The 21,078-nt window shown below is 31.0% G+C and overlaps 1 protein-coding gene across 2 annotated transcripts in view; it reads right to left on the reverse strand.

Annotated features, from left to right (window-relative positions):
* LOC130448152 (serine-protein kinase ATM) overlaps positions 1-20,973 on the reverse strand; it is a 38,995-nt gene extending 18,022 nt beyond the window's left edge. The window contains exons 1-21 of one of the 2 annotated variants that reach the window (XM_056785391.1): positions 20,622-20,973; positions 20,455-20,569; positions 20,222-20,383; positions 18,862-19,088; positions 17,453-17,554; positions 17,131-17,391; positions 15,928-16,058; positions 14,863-15,099; positions 13,535-14,379; positions 12,257-12,426; positions 10,969-11,113; positions 10,426-10,571; positions 10,054-10,254; positions 9,817-9,991; positions 8,649-8,926; positions 7,064-7,345; positions 6,219-7,001; positions 5,118-5,355; positions 3,278-3,537; positions 1,928-2,169; positions 1,401-1,629 (exon numbers count right to left, since the gene is read on the reverse strand). In XM_056785391.1, the coding sequence (XP_056641369.1) occupies positions 1,401-1,629; positions 1,928-2,169; positions 3,278-3,537; positions 5,118-5,355; positions 6,219-7,001; positions 7,064-7,345; positions 8,649-8,926; positions 9,817-9,991; positions 10,054-10,254; positions 10,426-10,571; positions 10,969-11,113; positions 12,257-12,426; positions 13,535-14,379; positions 14,863-15,099; positions 15,928-16,058; positions 17,131-17,391; positions 17,453-17,554; positions 18,862-19,088; positions 20,222-20,383; positions 20,455-20,569; positions 20,622-20,807 (5,415 nt within the window). In that variant the 5' untranslated portion in view covers positions 20,808-20,973. The remainder of the gene's footprint in view (positions 1-1,400; positions 1,630-1,927; positions 2,170-3,277; positions 3,538-5,117; positions 5,356-6,218; positions 7,002-7,063; positions 7,346-8,648; positions 8,927-9,816; positions 9,992-10,053; positions 10,255-10,425; positions 10,572-10,968; positions 11,114-12,256; positions 12,427-13,534; positions 14,380-14,862; positions 15,100-15,927; positions 16,059-17,130; positions 17,392-17,452; positions 17,555-18,861; positions 19,089-20,221; positions 20,384-20,454; positions 20,570-20,621) is intronic. The other variant, XM_056785392.1, reaches the window with a different exon arrangement.
* Between the last annotated feature and the right edge of the window lie 105 nt (positions 20,974-21,078).

Genomic DNA, 21,078 nt, shown 5'->3' on the forward strand with positions numbered 1-21,078 from the left:
TTACCCACATATTCCGATCCAAAACTAACGAATAAGAAGAAAGAAAATGAAGGAAGCAAGAAGAACAAAGGGACAAACTTAGTGATGGAGAATAACGAAAGTAAACGGTGGAAAACAAACCGATGATAAAATAAATAAACAAGAAACAGCTGAATTAGTGTAGGCAGATTAACAAGACAAATGGAAGCAGGAAATACCGTTAAAAGTGAAATTCATGGATCAAAGAAATGAAATGATGGTAAAAAAAGGATGAGTTCAAAGGAATTTAGGACAAGAGCAAAAGACAGAAGAAAATGGAAGGAATGAAATAACGAAACCCTCAATCTGTAGAGGTGTAAGAAAAATGAGTTTCGTAAAGAGAATTATTCGAAATGAAATCCAAAACCTTATTTCGAGTTGATCAAAATATCGACATGGTCAGAAAAGACATTTCGAGTCCAATTTGACAAGAATGATTTTCGAAGTGTAATTAAAAATAGCTTTCTTAATGTAATTTATTGGAAAAATGGCTTTTCCAATTCCAATTTGATGAAAAATTAATTCTTAATTCGATTTCGTGAAAAAAAAACGGATTTTTTAGTTTAATTTGACAAAGAGGGCTTGTATTAGTTTGATTTGGTCTTTTTAAGAATGATCTAGTTGAAAATGGCTTTTCATTATTGCATTTCGTAAAAAACGGCTTATCTGATTTAAATTTTATAAAAATGGCCCCTCATTTCATTAAAAAAAGCTTTTGCAAATATATTTTTGTACAAAATTTAGTTTAATTTTATTTCTAATTTGGTCAAGAAACGCCTTTTCCAAGTGTATTTGTGTCTTAAATTAGATTTTCTAAGGCTACATTGGCCAAAAAACAGCTTTTCAAAGTGTATTTTTGTATAAATGAGTTTTTCTAAAGCTAATTGGGTTAAAAATACTTTTCCAAGTGCATTTTTGTCACAAACTAGTTTTTCTAAGACTTATAGGGTCAAGAAATTCCTTTTCCAGGTGTATTTCTATCACAATTCAGTTTTTCTAAGGCTACATTGGTAAAAAAAAGCTTTTTCAAGTGTATATTTGTCACAAATTAATTTTTCCAAGGCTACATTGGTCAAAAAACAGCTTTTCCGAGAGTATGTGTTAATTTAGTTTGTGTACGGATCCTCTGAGCTTATTTGTGAAAATAGAATCCAAATTTGTTGGAAAAATTATTTTTTCGAAGAAACTTTGGTCAACAAATAGTATTGATATCTAATTAGGTGGAAAATTCATTTTTTCAAAAATGTAATGGTTTATACTTGTGGCAAAATTTAATTGCCCATGACCAATTTGTGTCTCTCTAGATAACAATAACAATATAAAAACGAAATAAAATCAATTTATTTGGTTGCTAGTTTTTTCGTATATCGTTGTTTACTTACGTTCCTCAAGATGTTGTGTAAAGTTTCGGAATATTCAGGATGTTCGTGTTCATATATAAAATCGATCATAGTAGAGCGTTGTTCAAGGTAAGTTGGATTTTCGTTTTGTATTTCATCTATTTTATTCTGACACCAAATTTCCGAATAATACAACGCAGAAAAATGATTGGCACAAAATTCGGCAGCTTTAGATATTTTCAAATAATCAAATTTCCATTCCACACAAGTTCTGTCATAAATAAAAAATAATAAATTCCTTCAATTTCTTATTCCTTAGACCTTTTGATATATTAATGCTTGTAAATGTTCTTGATTTTAGATCTTCCCTGTTTCAAAATTTGATGTTTTCTTTATCAAAATATTTTTATAAAAACTTAAAGAAAAATCGAAACGTTAATTTTTACCTTTCTTTCAAAAACTATTAAAAAAATAATAATTTAAAACAGAAGACACCTAAAGTCAAGAACATATAGATGCATTAGAAAATAATATCAATTAAAACGCCTGTAACATAGAAAAAAATTCACCTGCTTGTTTGAGAGCTGCTATGGTTCATTAATCTTAAATAATTAATAATGTTCAACATACATTTGACGGATTTTTTATTTACGGCTATAGATTCTTCATTAGTGGTTTTGTTAATGGTAATTTTCCAATGTTCAGAGAAAAAATAATCGATTTTTTCACATATCAAATAAGTAACTGTTGAATTATCCAAATAAATCAGTAGATCGATTACGAGAGGTAAAAGAGATTCACAAAAATCAACCTAAAAATTAAAAAAAATTCTTTACCCCCAATCAGTTTCGGGCGAAGAAATGAGTACATAAAAGCAAAAGATTAATCATATAAACATATAAAAAAAATCCATTCACCATATAGAAAAAAATGGACTGGAAAATAAGTAGGAAGATATCATGTAATCGAAGACATGAATAGCTACGGGGTGAGTACAATAGTTTGTGAAGAAGCTAAATAGGTTAGGTTCAATTGGTTAATTGTTTATTTTTCTTTCTCGTCGGTAATTTGGAATTTCTTTATAAGATTATCGAATATTTTTGAGCGTTGCAGGTACTATCAATAATATTCGAGGTGGAATCGTATTGGGGTACGATGGGAAGGAGAAAAGTTAAAAAGGCTTGTCTTAGTTGGATTAAATTAAAAACGACTTTTTTTAAAGTGAAAGAAAGGAAAAGCTCTTATCACTTCAGTTTAGTTAAAGAACGGCCTTCCCAATGGTAGTTTGGCAAAAAATTGGTGTAAATTCACAAAAAATTGTTTTTCTTATAATCGAATGTGTACAAAAAACGGATTTTCTATGCCGAATTTGGAGAAAATTGCTTTGTATGTTTAATTTGGTCGAAAAATAACTTTTCTTATATTCAATTTGTAGAAAACTGCTTCTAATTTGGTCAAAAAATGACTTTTCATTAAGACTAATTTAATAAAAAAAGAATTTTCTTAGTTGGATTTGGAGCAAACCAGTTTTTCTAAGGTCAATTAGACGAAAGGCTATTATTAGTGCAATTTGGTAAAAGAACGGCCTTCCCAAGGGTAGTTTACCCAAAAATTTGTGTAAATTCACAAAAAATGGTTTTTCTTGGAAGCGAATCTGAGCAAAAAACGGATGTTCTGAGCCGAATTTAGTGAAAATTGCTTTTTTATGTCTGATTTATTCAATAAATGGATTTCCAAATGGCTTTTCATCGTAAACTAGTTTTTCTGAGGTTAGTTTGGTCAAAAATGGCTTTTCTCCGTACATTTTTTGGATTGTAATATCATCAAAAACCTGTTTTTTACACTATGCTTTTTTATGTTTAATGTTAAAAAATGGATGGAGAAAGACTCGATTGAAAACGAGATTCATATTTTCTTACCTTAACGTTACAAATATCGACCAATTTATTTAAATAAGTTCTATCTGTAAAAGTTCCTAATAAATTCGAGACCAACATAGTAATCCACTTATTGTGACAACCGTGGTCACGTGGACACCATATTTCACTGTTTCCAAGTTTTTCCAAAAAATATTCTTCATTCACAGAAGCATTTTGGTAAGGCGACGATAAAGTTGAGGGATAATACGGAATTATATAATTTTTGTTGATAGGTCCGTAACCGAAATCACTATTCAAATCTAAAAAATATTTTTTAATATTGATTACAATTTTCAATTAATATATTAGTTATAAATGTTGTCGATTTGAAAATATGCAAAGTCACGCGGAGGCAGTAGTCTGGTACACTAGAACTAACCTAAACACAAAGAGAATCCACCTCTTGTGGTTACAAAGAATTGCCTGAATATGTATAATTGTAGCCCTGGGAACTTGCCCAACGGCTATACCAGAAGTAAACTTTAATCTTCCACAACTTCATATATTAGTGGATAGCGTGGTGGAAAAACTCACTGAAAATGTTCAGAAAAGGAACCAACAGAGAGTAACCAAAAACCTACCTTAAAAAATTATCAAATTTGGGATATGATTCTGGTTTAAATACAAAAAATTTAGTTTTGGGAAAAAATTTCTTCAAAATTAAACTGTACAATATACAGACGACACCAAAACTGGAATAAGAAGGTATGGATTTAGAACCATGTCCAAATGTCCTTTTGAATTATCGCAAACAGATAAATTACGTTTCAATGGGTTCCAGATGGAAGCAAATGAAATATCAAACAGACTTGCTAAAACATGGGCGGATAAAACCTTTTGTGGAATTGCCTACAGGTTAATAGACATTACTAAAAAATTAAACAGAAAAATAATCTTCAGGAGTTGAGACATGTAAAGATATTTTTTGGTAAGCTGTAACTAAAGAAAACCTACTAGACCTAGGTGGCAGGCTCACAAGCGAACCCAACATATGAGACAAGATAAACCCACTGTGATACCACTCTAGATCTCTGTTGAATTAGAATCAAACTGATTTTGCAATATTATTAACTTCCAACAAAATGGAGCTATACCTCATTACTTTCTTCCAGTTAGTAGCTAAATGATGCATTTGCTAGCAAATGGATTGGTATAAGAGGACCTCTACAATCGCCCGACTTAGCACCTCTATATTTTTTCGACGGGGATGTTGCAATTTGAAAAAGTGATAGTTTGGTTGCCTACGCTAACTCGCTGCTTACAGTAGAACAAGAATGTCACAATTATTTTATCTCTTATTAGATTATGACGTTTCCTGTGAACTGTTAGTCAATTGTATAAAGTTAATATTGTATTAAATTAGTTTCACACAACTTTGAAACAAAATACTCATGTTCTAACGACCACCAAAAATTCCCTAGCTACAAGAAATTACCAGGTTGTTTAGTTTTCTTCTATATTCTATTCCGGGCCGAAATGGCCGAAATGGTTCATTCATGATCATTATGCTAAATGCGCTAAGACGAAAGAAATCAACGAGTACCGTACTTTGGTATATGATTATACATAAGTGACATCTATATAGAAGGCAAAGGATCATTCAGATTAGAGCTTTTATTGTCGAAGAAGGTTAGAAAAGGTTAACTCCAAGCAACGATACGACGACCAAACAATCGCATCCGCAAGGGTGTATTACCACCGGAGTGAAGTTTAACATTTAAGAGGTGAAAAGACTTTTCGGAATCTTCTTTGAAGGGAATTAGTGACAATTACATTTTTCAAAAAAAGGGTTTATCGTCTCGCAAGTTTAATGAAGATTATACTACATCTCTTTACTTACCAACAAGTTTTTTTGCTTCTTTATTATTTAATATAACGTGCAACATTTTGCTTGCTTCTTCAACAACATTTATATCACAGTCTACGATATATTTAATCAAATATGAAATGACAGCACCACATAAAATCACAGAAGGAGTTTGTTTAATTTGAATCAATTCTTTTTCCGATTGTAGCACGAGTGTTTGTAAATTTGCTGGGCCAAGTTCTCCCAAACATCTGATGGCTTCTAAACTAACCTAAAAGTATTATGAATATATAATCAAGTCTCGTGTTAATCAGAAACGACATGAAACTGGTGGTCGGTCTTCCCACATGTCACTATCCAATCAAATATCGCCTTGAAACGATGGGCATGGTAGAGGACAACAACTGCAGAGCGTTTACTCTACGAATGTTTTGCCTTTGAAGCAGTAGTACTAAAACCTTGTGAAATGAGGCGCAAAAACCCCCAAAAACTAGCCTTATTTTGGAGGAGTCTCAAGTATTTTGGAAGGAAAACAATAAGATATAGTCTTGCACAAAATATATTCTATGTTTCAGTGTAAAGTGACAGTAAAAATGAATTTGTATCTATAACTTGCTGCTCCTTTGAAGAAATCGAGTTATCGCTTTTAAAACCTTTATAGAAATTAATTATTCACAAAGTTGAGTACACTGAACAAAGCTTCCTAGAGACTCTCGTTACGAATTTTAGGGAATAGGGTTTCAAGGTCCGGTTTGTTTGGATGCTCGGTCACTCGAACAACAACGGTGCGGACTCTCTCGCCAAATCGGGATCAGTGTAAACTGATGGTTAGGTTAGGTTAGGTTAGTGTAAACAGTGTGTTCAGTATGAATATCACAAACGGTTTCAGAAATTCAAACTTACATTTAGACATGTGAAATTAGAGTTATATTGAATTTCAATGTAGATTTAAAAAATATGGTAGAGACTCACTTTTCCTATATCTAAGTTGTAGATAACTGAAAATATTTTAATCAAAAGATCCCTTACGCGAATTATTAAAAAAGTATTGCTAGTTGATATCAATAAATATATCAAGTTGATTATCTTTTTTCGAAAATTTTTTCGTGACTATTAATAATTTTTGTTACTAACGTTTTGATTCGTTGAATAACTAAGTTGACATAAAGTGCATATAAGTCTGTGCAACAAGCTTTTTTCGCAATCTTCGGAGAATCCTCTTATGTTTCGAAGTTTATCGTACAATTCCTTCAATTCATCTTTATTTTTCTCCAAAGCTTTCCTCAAATATACCAAACTATCTTCTTTAGTCAAAATATCTTTGTGATTCAAAAACTGATCGATTTGTTCTTCCAAGAACGATTCTTCGCTTGAAGTTCTATAATTTTGTTGAATGATTATTATATCACGGAAATCTAATTGATCCGGAAATTTATCCAACGTTTTTATTTCTTCTTCGAAATAGTTTTTATTTTCTACTATTAGAAAATTTAATATATCTTTACAATGATTTTTTATCGCTTTTCTAGTAACGTAAATCATTTTCAAACAACTGACAACGTCGTGAAAAAAATCTATAAAAGTTTTCGATAGTTTAGGTAAGATTTTTTTCAAAAAACTATTCAGGAATCGACACGAAGCTAACAACATACTCGTGCATCTTTCGTTATTTTCAATAATATTGAAAATGGTGTGAAGTACGTCACGCACGAAAAAATATCGACAACAACTTTTCGACGTGAGACAATCCGTAATTATTTCAACGAAAAACGCGTATCTGTGAAAATATTTCAATTTTTCTTTAGTTACGCTACTTTTATAAACATTCATCTTCAATTCTAATAAGAGATGTTCTAATTGTGTTAGACACTGATCCGATAAGAATAATCCTATTGGTCGATTGTTGCAAATAATAATCTGTAAAATAACAAAAACAATTTTTTAATCACAAGTTTTTATATATCGAGTAAATAACTCACCTCGACAAATGAAAAACATTTATTAATGTCCTTTTCGCTCAAGTATTTCGTATAGTATATAACGGTTTCACCAAAATACGACTTAACGCCTTTTTCGTCAGTCAAAAAATCCAAAATTCCCATCACGATATGGTCGACATTATTTCTCAATACTTCTTCTAATCGTTTTGGTTCGAACATTTTCGAAATTTTAACCAAATATTTATTCTTGTTCAGAATTTCTTTAGTCATATTATCCATATCAGTACATATTAAACGAGAGAATATTTTCGCAGCAGTTTTCTATAAAAAAACAATTAAAATATCAAAAATTAACTTTACCATGTTGTTTCGAATTAGTACTGCTTGAATTAATTCAAGTTCGAACGGAAAAAATGATAGCAATAGTTTTTGAAACTGTATTCCAGACTATTTATAGTTTACCTTCAGTCTCTGAAGATGATTACTTGGTTATCGAAACACGAGTCAGGCAAAGTAATTGTGAGTATTGGTGTAAACAGTGTGTTCAGTATGAATCACCAACGGTTCCAGAAATTCCAACTTAACACGGGGTTTCAAACATCAGGACCCGTCCTACCTATTGCGGAGTCCTGGGCAGACATTGGAGCTACTTGGGTACCATCTCAATTTACACAATTTTACAAAAGTAAAACAATGACATTTAAAAAAAACTGCAACCACAGAATCCATTCTTGATATATCCAAGTGTTGCTTAACAGTCTGCTTCAAAGAAAAGATCTGCAGAGATGGATAGAGACACCTGACATGAGATAAGCTAAAACACACGTCTTTTTTCTCTTCCTCATCCGATCAAGATCATTTAGTGTCATCTGTGTACCATTGGATATGAAATAGTTCTAAAAACCTTTTAATGCTTCTTCATTATTATGTCATTAACGACTGGCTAACGATATGATCTCAATAGTTGTACCTAGATATCCTAATCTATCTCCTAACTAGGTGGAGATTTGATAATCGTCAGTACTATAGTTAGACGTGTTTTCATAGCTTCAGAGGTGCATACTCAGACTTTATCGAAGGTTTTCCTAGTGAAGCACCGCCCTTTTGTGATTATAAGTCTCACAATCATGACATACAGCCTTTATTGTTTCAATAGCAACAATTCTAATTTATTTATTTTAGAATAGCTTGAAGAAAATTGAGGAAAGGAGATAGGAAGAGAGTACTAGAAAATAAATTATTCCTCGTATACAGAATTTAATAAATTTGTCTAATTTCTTACACCTTTTGGTATGTTTTTAAATCGTTTTTATTTTAGGTCTCTTCTGATTTAAAATTAGTTTTATCTGTCTGTAAACAAAAAAAAAAAAATAATTTTGAATCAGAAGAGACCTAAAAGCAAGATGATTTAGACCACAACACGTCGAAACGTTAAATTTTTATCTGTCTGTAAACAAAAAAAAATAATTTTAAATCAGAAGAGACCTAAAAGCAAGATGATTTAGACCACAACACGTCGAAACATTAAATTTTTACCTGTCTGTAAAGAAAAAGACTTTTGCAGTACACAGACTTCAAATTTTTCATAGAAATTCAGAACTAATATTTACATATTTCAATTTACCTCGATTATTTTACAATTTACTCCAAAAAGTTCTTCAGCCACTTTCATAATATCATCGGATTCGGTTAAAATTAAAAATGGCGCGCATTGTTCGAAATATTTCTTGTAAAATTCGAACTTTGTGGAACAGTTCAATAAATTATAGTAGAAATTTTCGAATTTGTAACCATCGGTTACCCATTTTTCAATTAAATAAATGACGTACTTTTCCAAAATATTTATAGCATCACCTCCAAATTGTCTTTTATTTATTATATTCAATATTTTATCCAAAGAATCTACAAAAAAAAAAAAATAAAATAGGTAAAATAAAAAAATTTTTTAATGGAAAACTTTTCCGCCAGACCGTTTTGATACGGTACTACTACACCACGGATCATCGTAAGTCATGAAAAGAGCGCGCAGAATATGATCGTGTATTTCATCTCTCAACTATTAGACTTATAATTTCGAATCCTCAATATTATCAACACGTCACACCGTTTTATATCACCAAGACTATAACAAGGGCCATGGAAAGAACGCGCAGAACACGATCGTATATCATAACTAAACTAAACTATTAGGCTTACTTTTTCTGATCTAAAATTTTCTATTATTTTTATCCAGATCTAACCCAGAGTGTATTACAAGTTGCGCTAGACTGAATAAAACGATTTGCACAAGACACAAGGCCACCAGCCACATGATCATAGAAAGAGCGCGCAGAGCACGTTTACGTATTCCAGATGAATAATGGTACTTACAACAGCGTAAATAGGTAGGTAGGTGGATTATTTAACTGGTCGACGTTAATGGGTTGGTTAGGTTAAAGTATTAGGTTATTCCGTGGTATAAAAAAATTTTGTTTTGGATGAATAATAAAAATTAATGTATTAATTGAGATTATTATTATTTAAATTATGTAATATATTTTAGTTCTTATTTTTTGGAGAGCTTTTATTATTTTAGTGAGAAATTTGAACTATTTTTATTTATATGTTTTTTAAATTTTTATAATTCAATTTTTTAAACATGATTATATCTACTAAATGAAACTATTGCCAAAAATTCATCAGTATTTCTAGTTATCTTCATTTCTATACCTCAACTCAACTCAAAAATTTATTTTTTTTATATGAAAAAATGATAATAGTAAACAGTAAAAAGGATCTTATAGAGTTCTTACCAATATTTTTTATATGGGCAATTTTCATCAAAGCATAGATACTTTCTTCGATCCAATTATGACAATGCGTGGCTATATCGCCAAAAGTGAGTAAAACACTCGCCGTACGCGAAACAATTTCATCCGCCCTTCTTTCGTCTGTATTTATACCGTCGACATCAAAAACAGCAATACTCTATAATAATAAAATAAAAATAAATAAATCCAAATTAAAAAAAAATGAAAATGTTTTCTCACCATTTCGTACATTTTTAAAAATACCTCTTCCTGTAAGTGAATATTTTTGAGAATATTAGTTTCGGCGTTTATTTTATAAAAAGAAACGAGTACGTCGATGGTTTTAAATCGAACTTCCTGATAATCGCTTCGCAAAAAATCCGGTATAAATTTGATTATTTCAATTTCTGACCATTGTGAGTAATCGTTTGCCGGATCTAACTACAACTCAATAAAAACATCAACATTATTGGTGTTGTTTTGTATTTATGAACCAGTCAAATGACGACAATGACGAAAATGATGAACTGTGGAAATAATGATTCTACATTTTTTTCAAAAACGCACAGGAAAATAGGGCAATATCAATTAAAAAATAAATTTGGAAATCACCTCGCAAAGAGTTTGCAAACAATTCAAAAGTCTTAATGTAACAGCTGGTCCGTTATTTTTCACATTATCATATAAAGGTTTGAGCAATCCCATAATTGTACATCGATTTTGGTCGTTACCAGAAGCAGCTACGTGCGGTAATATTTCTAAAATCAAAAACTGTAAAACTTGGTGGTTCGATAGAAAAATTCGTTCCCTATATAATTCGTGATAAATTATTGAAAAAAAAATCATTGAATGGTAAGTCGGGGGTGTAAAGCTCCATTAATTATATAGGATACTTGCATGATTAAAAAAAAATAGTTTTTGATAGTTTATTATCAACTTATTATTATATTTTTTTTTCAATTCGATCAAGATTTATAGAGAAAAAAATTATTGAAAATTCAAACATTTTGTAGGTAGTTTGAACATTTCAGTAACGTCACCGTATTTATACCACGACTAAAGTTTTTTTTATGATGCCTAACCAAAATTTTGTGATAAGTTACAGGACAGGACTTACGTTTTCTTGTAGCCACCCAGTACAATATGGAAACTTACCATGAAGAATTTTCAATATATCTTCGGCTTTATCTTCATATCTAGCAACGCACATTTTATGAATGCATGTTAATATATTGGTGATAATAGTAGTTGGTAAATAGCCTGGTTTAGATAATTTCAGTGATGCGATAAAAGTTGCAAACTGTAAATTTTAAAATACTTTTAGAGAGCTAAACAAAAAAAGGAAAAACATTTTTTTTCAAAATAAAGTAGTCGAATACTGTACAAAATTAGATAAATTATTGTCTCGATTATGTTTTATTGCATATACATAGCGCTGTAAAATTATGGAACAAATTCTTTAATGTGCAAACTATTAAACTATTTAGTTTTTACAAAAATTCTAAAAAAGTTTTCAATTTTAAATTATGCAACTTTTTTATAAAATAACAAAAATTATAATCTGTTATTATTTTATAATATATTCTGTTTGTATAGTTCAGCGAACGACACAAAGTTTCAACTTGCTGCTTCGATCCATTTTATTATAGTAGTGCTCAAACGACCACTCAGTCAAGCAGCTTTGAAAAATGTTTCAAATTGTTAAAATTTTCGACTAATGAAATATTAAAACCAACACAAAGCAAAAAGAGGATGGACGCTGTTTATGGTAACTTGTGTCCATCATTCGCCACAATCAAACGGTCTAAGTTGTTTCGCTGGAGAAGAGAATCGAGACCAAAATCTAGTGTTCATAGATTATAAGCAAGCTTACGATACAATAGAGAAGAGAAAGTAGTATGAGGCTTTAAAATTTTTAGGGCCTGTAGGTTGTAGTGTTCGGGAAAGATGTGTCTTGGTAGCTAATTCCACAGGTATACACTTTTCCAAAAAAAGGAATCCTAATAAAAAATTATGGACGACTGCAGGTGTTCATGAGCTCCATCTGCCCATCGAGTAGATCTTGCAAATACTGCTCTAGGTGGGATGATGTTGGACAGATCGGAAGAGCATTTGCCACGGTAGTATCAGTAAAACGGAGTCAGGTCATCGATATTTCTTCTATGCTCTAAGCTGTCCAAGTTTCTGATCAACTCTGGATCGCTCATAAGTCGAACTGCTACCTTCTATATTGAGTCGAGCATCTTCATTCATTAGACGCTATTGCGGAGTGAATAGCTTTTTGATTGATGGTCGCTGATGATGCTAGGAGACTGAAGATTTGGTTTATCCTCGAACGGTAGTTATTGAATAATAATAACACAATAAGTTTATCTATGAATAAGTAAACTCCATAGAATGAGACATTTTCAAATAAATGATGAAAAAAAAAAAAAATACTGACCAACTTAAAATCGTCATCCATTTGAAAGTTATAATTTGGATTGGCCAAAATTTCTAAAATGTGACGTTGATTTCCATTCAAACTACTTCCACATATACAACTAAAACTCGATAGAGCTTGTGTGATGCTTATTTTAAGTTGCGATTGCAAAACGGAAACCATTTTATCCTCTACAAAAATATTAAATGAATTACTATAATCAATCAAGTCTCATTTCAATTATGTGACGAGTGATCGAAACTCTTCTTGGTAACAAGTGGAGATCATTAGGTGTAAGATCAAGACTATAGGACTGAATTTTAGGAAAAATTTTGATACTCCACCACTATACACAGATCAATCAGAAACACAACTTGTCGATCTACAAAGACAATCTCTACGATTTTTTTTATTCATTTATATTTAATTCATAAACACACTTAACACTTTTGTATTCGCTTGTCACCATCTTTATGTATTCACTATGCCATCAAATTCTTGACTTACGACTGCTAGACCCTTTGCTTTATATATTAAAACTACATTCTGGAAGCTTTGGATTCTTGTAATCTCAAGATTGCCGCAAACAAACGGAGAGATTTTCTTAGAAATTGTCTAAATAAAAAACAGTCACCAAAAAAATACTCGGCGCATCCGCCAAAATTTCACTTCGATAACATTTTAGGACAAAACCGGCTTCACGTTCAATATTAGGGGCCGAGTTCATTAAATATCACTATTTTTGCTGGTAGTTCTATTTTTTCTCACGATTTACACATTTTCTATATATAGTGTAGACAACCTGACATCTATGTACGTTAAATATAATACTTATCCTTTCAGGATTTTCCATTCTATTAATTTTTTGAGTACATGTATATCATTTGTTGAGAGGAAAGTAGTTAGATCTTCTTCTGTATGGCTCTTTGTGACGGCTATTTTTTTTTGTGTGATTTGTTTACATTATAGTGTAGTTGTTTTTCTAAAAACAATTTCTATACAGTACTTTTTGTTTGTTTAAGATAAATTGAAGATTTTTAATAAATTGAAGATTCTTGAAAGTAATGGAAGTCTCTAACTGCCAAATGATCAGTAAACAATTTGATGGCATCGCGAATACATCGAGATAGTGAAAAGTATATTTAAATAAATTAGTGTTTTAAGTGTTAGTGAATAGTTTAGAGTAAGTGTTTAAGTGATTTAAATAATTAAAATTAACTTTTAAAAATTTATTTGAACTAGTAACGTTCTACTAGAAAGAACATCACTCGTATAGGAAACTAATAAATGAATACTTACCGTTTTGTAATTTATTCAATATTTTAAACAGAATTTTGAGTATATCGAAGGGAAATAATTCCTTAAGTTCAATCATTATCCCATCGGAAATACACAAGGAAAACAATTCGTTTAAAATATTTATATATTCGATCAATCTCTTGGTATCCTTCTCATTTTTATATTCACTTATTGTGAAATCTTTGATGATTTTTTTGTTAAATAATTCATTCACTAAATTTATGAACCAAGAATTGTTACATCGTTCTTGTAGCAGTACTCGATATACTACAGTACAATTGGCAATATTTAATAAAAGGATTATTTTACTGAAGATGATTTCTTCAGTATCGAAACCGTTTGTTATAAATTGTTCTAGAGTTTCAATGAGAATGGCGGCAGATTCGAAATCGACGTCTCGAGTATTTTTAAAACTATCTTCAGGCGTTACGTTTTTATTGATTGGAAATACACTTTCGTCTAATAACGATTTTAAATAAATATTCGTTATATCGTCGTATTCGTTATATTCTATATTAGTTTCTGTATTATTTTGTTCAGTTTGCCACTGTTTAAAAGTCAATTTCACTAAGAATGTAGCGGTTTCTTTACTACACAAATATTTGTATTCTCGTAAATTTTTCGATTTCAAAATACACTGCATTATACGTTTCTTTTTTTGTACATCGTTAGTTAAAATCATAAAACGTAAGCCAGCGTTAAAATTTTTAATACTTTGTAATGAAAGATTTATAGCTTCCGATTGATAAGTCGGAAGAACGTCTTCAAAATCAATTATTCCTCTAGAAATTAATTCACCCATTAGTTTTTCTGTTGCATTTTTGTGTTGATTCAAACCGAATGCCCTGAAAAACGAAATATTTCGTCAGTTTTGTTTGAAGTAAGAGAGAATGTGGAACAGGGACAAGCAGGAAGTACAAATTATAATATTATAATACATATCACCAAAAGATAATATAAAAACAAATAATTATTAAAAAAAATTGTTACGAAGTATGATTTACAAATACGGTAATGGCACCCCATGTAAAATTATCTTGGGGCTAACTAATGATGATTGTTCATAATAGTCATTCTTAGATTCTGTACCATTCTAAGATGTGATCAAAAATTTCTAGCAAGGACAAATAGCAACTGCACCACATCAGTATTATTATGGAGACAACATAATTGGAGAATACCAAGGAGGTTTTAGAGCACTTAAGCTGATACAAAACAACAATTGTAATAATATGTGGAGCTTTATATTCTTTTTATTGATTTTAAATAGGCTTACGACTCGATATAGAATAAATTCAAAAAAATATAGAAACGAACAGTAGGTTTACCTCGTTGTGCTGTTTCCGATGAGTTTCCAAAGTTGATTGATTTTTTCTTTGTGGGAATTTATGTCCAAACGATCCTGCGTGTGGAGCATGGTCGATAAGCAACGATATAAATTTTCAATAACGTTATGTTCATTATTTTCTATTTGTATGGTAGAGAGGATTTTTAAAAGGGATACATAATCAGTGATGTCTATTACATTAGGATAAGTTTTTATTATTGAACATACTAGATGAATCCTAAAAATAATAATAGAAATTAGTACTCCTTGGAGCGTTATTGTGATGTATCACCAAATATCTCAATAAGTCGCATGACTAAGAAAACATATTTTTTTGCAATACAATAATTTCAACGCTTCTCTAACTTCTTTGAATTTGTCTTTTGACTCACAATAGGCTTCAGTTTCAGTAATTTCTTCATTTGACATGAAGGTCTTACCGGCGAGTTATTTTTTGAGATCAGCGAATAACCAGTAGTCACTGGGAGCCATATCTTGACTATAAGATAGATGAGGAAGCAATTTGTAGTGTAGTTCATTCAATTTAACCATAGACTTGTGAATCGGTTCATTGTCTTGATAAAAAAGTGGTTTTTTCTTCAACATATCGGGCCGTTTTTGCATTCTACATCTACATCATGTCAATTCAAATGTCCTTGTTGTATTATTTGACCTTCTAATTTGAATCTTCATTTTCGGCACATATCATGGCGTCATCGGCATAGCACAGCTTTTAACTCTGCCTCCAGTGTTTCTGGAGTGAACTGAGTAGCCTAGTAGCACTGTTGCCGGTCCCAAGCCCGGAAAAAAGAAGAGGGTTGAGGGGACAGAAAACAAATAATTAGCTCATAATACCGATAGAAAGTCACGGATAAAATTACTAGGAAATGGAATTTTACAGGTTTGTTCGGTAGGGTACAGAAAGAGCAGGGTCTTACCACTCTGAACTATGTAGATAAGAAATTTACTTTCCGATGTGTTTCACCATACTTTTTATAAAAAAATTATATATGTACTTTCATTATTGTTACTTGATGTTTTTAATTAGAAATGCAAAAATACGTACCATAACCAACTTTTTGTTTCATTGATATTATCGATGAAATGATGGAGTTTGTAATCGGTTTTTTGCCTCTTTTGTGAAGGAAAACTACAATCTACCGCCATAGAAACATCTAAATCTGGATAAGTGAATAACTAAAATAGGAAGAAAAAATATTTTAGTACATACTTTAAATTTTAATTGATTCAAATCTATTAGTAGAATTTAAATATATTAAAATAAGTTTATTATTTCATTGTATTCTCACTTCACTCTGTCGGTCCTGGGAAGAAAATTGCTCACAATAAGCAAAGCCACAGATGGCTTGAGGATAAACGGGTTTGTCGGGGCAAAAGGACACTACAAAATAAACGAATTTTTATCCCTTGGGTAACATACTACAGTATTTTAAGCTGTGATGGATTTTGGATATAGGATACTCAATCGATACTGTAGATACAAAGTAATCTCAATCTGCTCGAACATTACAGCAGCCATACAAGTCACAAAAGCTGAAACGATGTGCTTTAGGCTTCTGCTAGAATGTAAGAACGTCCTACAAGAACTGGTGAGTGATGGCTATTAAATTTTGGTTACCTGGTGACTCGAGGAACAACGACGTGGACTCATTCGCTATATTGAGATATATTGAGACCGGCAAGTCCACCGATGAACCCAGAACATATTCTTATTTTTATTTAACAATTTGCTGACAAGACAAGTCCTGTAGAGGTAGATAGATACACCTAGTATGAGACAAACTGAGGCACTTATTGATGAAACTTGTGCCTCAATTACTACACTTCACGGTTATCTAAGACGTCATTTCCACACTATAGGCATCAAGGAAGACCTGGAGTGTTGCAGGTGAAAGGAGTAGGAAGAAACTATGTTATCGGCGAGTGTACAGCGGGGTTCATATAAGTCTCACAATTTGCCTAGTGAAATCAAAAGGTTGAAGTCAAAGTTCCTGATTGGCTTTTCAAAGTATTTTAGTAGTAATTTCAAATGGAGTATGATGGACCTATCATAAAGGCTCAATGGTCCTTGACCATTACTATAAACTATGAAACCTAGCTCAAACAATAGAGATGACTCAAATATGAAGAGGAAGGTTCTAACCAGTTTTAAAGAAGGCAATATTGGCCTTTTTGTTGATAACAAATCAATCCTTACATAATTTCAATTTCTTGTATAATTTTAATGATGTTCTTCAATCGTATTCACCTGTTTACTAATTTCAACGAAAAGTCTTGTAAAATTAGAACACAAAGTTATATTTTCTCCATTAATTTTGAAAAACGACGTATTTTTTTGATAACATTTGAAATATAAATGAATTTCCGTACTAATTAAAGTACTATAGATTGTTTTCAATATCTTTTTCCATTGATTCCAATTATGTGCGTAAGATGAACTATTATTTTCGGAAACTCCATTTGGATGATGGATTATTACTTGCAATAATAAAAACTGCACCATCAACTCCTAAAAAAATATCGCGTTAATAGATAGAAATATTATTTGTAATAAAACAAATTAAACTAACCTTTGTTTTTTCTTGTTTTCCATTTAATTCATAGATGTTGATAAACGTTGAAAATATATCTTCTCCAAATTTACAACACGAGACTCTATTATCTTTGGCAGTCTGAACAAAATAAAAATAATCGATTCAACCCATTTCTATTTCATTTGATATAAAATCAATTGGGGTGAGCAACAATTGGTAAAGTTTGGGAAAGAACAGATTAGGCAAGGATGTGGTTGCCTGAGTAAGCAAAAAGAATTGTTCGGCATCACTTCACAAGAATCCATGGTTCCTAACAATATTATATCTGTTTCAAAAATACTGGCATATACCCAGTTAATAAAGAAAAACTCTCAGAAAACCTGTCCAAATATTAATTTGCTCTTTTTACCTTGTCAAATGAAGAATATCAACATTAGTGTGTTCTATCCGTATCCCATAGCCAACAACTTCATCGTCCATCAGTATATCGACTGAGTACGAGAGATATGCCGAATGACTTCTATTTGGTGGAAGATCAGTTATGGTGTAAGGAGGCATATCTTTTGAAGTCTTTCTCGAAAATGGGACGTTGACTACGCCCAGGTACCTGATAAATGTTGTAGAAGACTATGTTATACCATTTGTGGTTATTATTAGAGAAGACTCCCATTAAACACATTTGGGATGAGATGGGCAGACGATTACATGGACATGTGCCGGCCCCCCCAAACGTACTGGTGCGGGAATGGGACAGTAATCCACAGAATGTGATCCAAAATATGATCCAAAGCATGCCCCGTCACGTGCAAGCAGGAATGAACATTTCTTTTTTTTTTCAACAACAATCATAGAAAAATAAAATTTTTCATTTCTATTACTTTCAATAAACAATTTTCAGCAACACAAACTTGTTTTTTATTCAAGCTAATAGTCAGTAAACTATGTTACAATCAAAAAACAATTCAGAACATAAAAATTTCTCAAATAACAAATTTTATGCTTGGCAGTGTATATTACAAACTGCACCTATTTTAGGTAAAATGTGAACATGATTTATATCAAACAAGCTCTTCCTAAATAGTGATTATATTTTAATTAGTTTTGATTTACCTCAGAAATTTTTTTGATAAGGTCAATGGTTAAAAAGAAGTCTGTTTACAATTACCCCTATGAAATTGAGGTAAATGTAAACAGGCCGCCATGTCAAATCTACTTTTTTCACCCTAAACGCTCTTCAATTTACAAAAAAAACTGGCGAAAATGGAACGAAACTGCTAATTTAAATATAAATATATAAAATCTGTAAAGAATCCAAAATAAGAAACATTATCCTCAATTACCCCAATCGACCCTAATACTGGTAGGTATAAAATAAGGAAATTGTTAAGGAATTATATGAGATGATAAATGAACAAAGAGGAGTTCTTATTATGTGTAAGACTTACATGTTTGCAAAATTCCAGGGCAGTTTCCAAAATATTTTCTTGCAGGGATATCGGCGATCCATTATTAACTTTATGACATATCGTTGTCAAAAAACCAAATTCTCTTCGTAACAGCATAGGAGGGAGACCACATAGAGGACCGTATTTAATTAAAGTCATAAAACAATTAGTGACCACCACATGCTCATTATACTGCTCAAGCAATGATTTCAACATAATATAAATTTCTACAATGAAAGGAAATTAGTGGGATTAGCCAATAGATTATTTTACCGTTGTACTTGTAGCCTCAAATTTAGTATTTGTTTGAAAAAAAAAATAATAAGTAGCTGTTATTGTAATGATAATGCTTTGAAAATAATTAAATTTTGTATGCTGCATTTCAAATTATTAAAAGCTATAAGAAAGGAGAGCTGTTTGTAAATCAATAAACATTGAGGTCTTAGGCCACCCTAGAATTTTCGAAAAATCCCTAAGATCTCAAAAATTATGTCCTAGAAGATTATGGCTAGAACAAATTTTTAACTACTCGGTTTTTCAGCATCATTATTTAAGGATATTGCGAAATTATTCGTAAATTTTTAATACTCCTTTAAACTTGTTCATTTTAATACAGAATTTTTTAGGTTGGCTGAACTCAGACAATTTTCAACTGATCGACTTGAAATTTTGAATATATCTTTTGAAGCACATTATCTTTAAAATTACAAAGGACTTTTTCTTTACATCACATAGTCCATTTGTTATTAACAATTATCTAACGTTTTTTTTCTGGCCAGTTCTAACTTTCCATTTTAGAAGTGCACCATTTGGCCAAAAATCAATATATCGCAAAAATCCTATGTACTTCTAATGCAGTTATTAAAAATAATATTGGCTTATTGTGATTAAAAAAATTACAAGAGTAGTTAGTCCAGATCTAGATGTCATCATAAAAATAATGCACAACTGGTATTTTTGAATAAATCGCTTTAAATAAAATTATTGTGAGCAGTTAGTGATATGTACAATAAAATAAAGTTTCTGTTATCTTAATTTATTTCCTAGTATTCCTGAAAATAAATCCTGAAGTAACCTTTTTTTCTATATCTACAAAAATATGCAGCTTGAACCAATCTTTTGTGAATGGTTCACAATTAGAAGGGTTTTATCTTAGAATGATTCAAACCTCGAGAAAACAGAAACAAAAGCCCCAGAAAATAGCCTCCTTTGGGGGGAGTTTATGCATTTTTGAAGCACAACAATGAGATGTAGAGTCGTACAAAATATCTTCTAAGTATAGGTGGAGAGTTTTTGAAAAGCCAAAACGACTCCCCAAAAATCTACTACAATCCAACAGAAATATATATAGTAAGCCTACCTGTCCAATCATTCACATCGAGCTGCCCTCTGCAACGGGGATTTAATAAAATATATTTTTGTACAATTATTAGGAATTGTTTTTCGTAACACTTTTTCATTTTCATATCGTTTAAGCAACCGATTATATATCGAATTAATTCAGAAACGTCTATTTGGTCATCTAAAATGATCATATTTTAAATTAAAAGTGAAAAATATTAAAAAATATGTAATATTCATTTCAAGTTTTACCCTCTTTAATTGCCATATTAATAACTTGAACAAATATATCTGCGCAAAGGGAAACTGTTGGTATTCCAGAAGAAATATTTTTTTTCTTCGCGTCTTCGAAACATTTTTCCGCATCCTAAAAAATTATAATGAGATGCAAAACAAATTATTTCATTTACCTTCAGTACTTTTTTAAGACATTTCTGCAATGATTTTATGAGTCTTCTCCAGGAAATATTTTTTTCGCCATTAAGTTCGGTAGATATATCAGGGTTTTCTAAAATAGAACTTAATTTTGTAAGAGCCTTTTTCCTCTCATTCACTTTATCACTATCCAAAGAAATGCAACAATCTGTTAAATCGCTACTGCTCATTTTCCTTAAGATTTATTAACACGAATTCGCTTAATTATAAAACTAATATTTATACACTATACTTAACAAAAAAAATACTTTTTATCACAAACAACAGTCATATTTTATCAATAAATAGATATTGAAAATATACCGCCATAATTTAAAACCATAACCACATTCTTCTTTTTTTAGATTCTATACCATATATTATAGTAAACCTAGACCATAGATAAATTTAAAGCACTATTCAAAAAATGTGCTCAAAATGTTTAGATTAGTCTTTAGATTC

This window comes from Diorhabda sublineata, chromosome 8, assembly GCF_026230105.1.
Source record: "Diorhabda sublineata isolate icDioSubl1.1 chromosome 8, icDioSubl1.1, whole genome shotgun sequence".
Classification (NCBI taxonomy): domain Eukaryota; kingdom Metazoa; phylum Arthropoda; class Insecta; order Coleoptera; family Chrysomelidae; genus Diorhabda; species Diorhabda sublineata.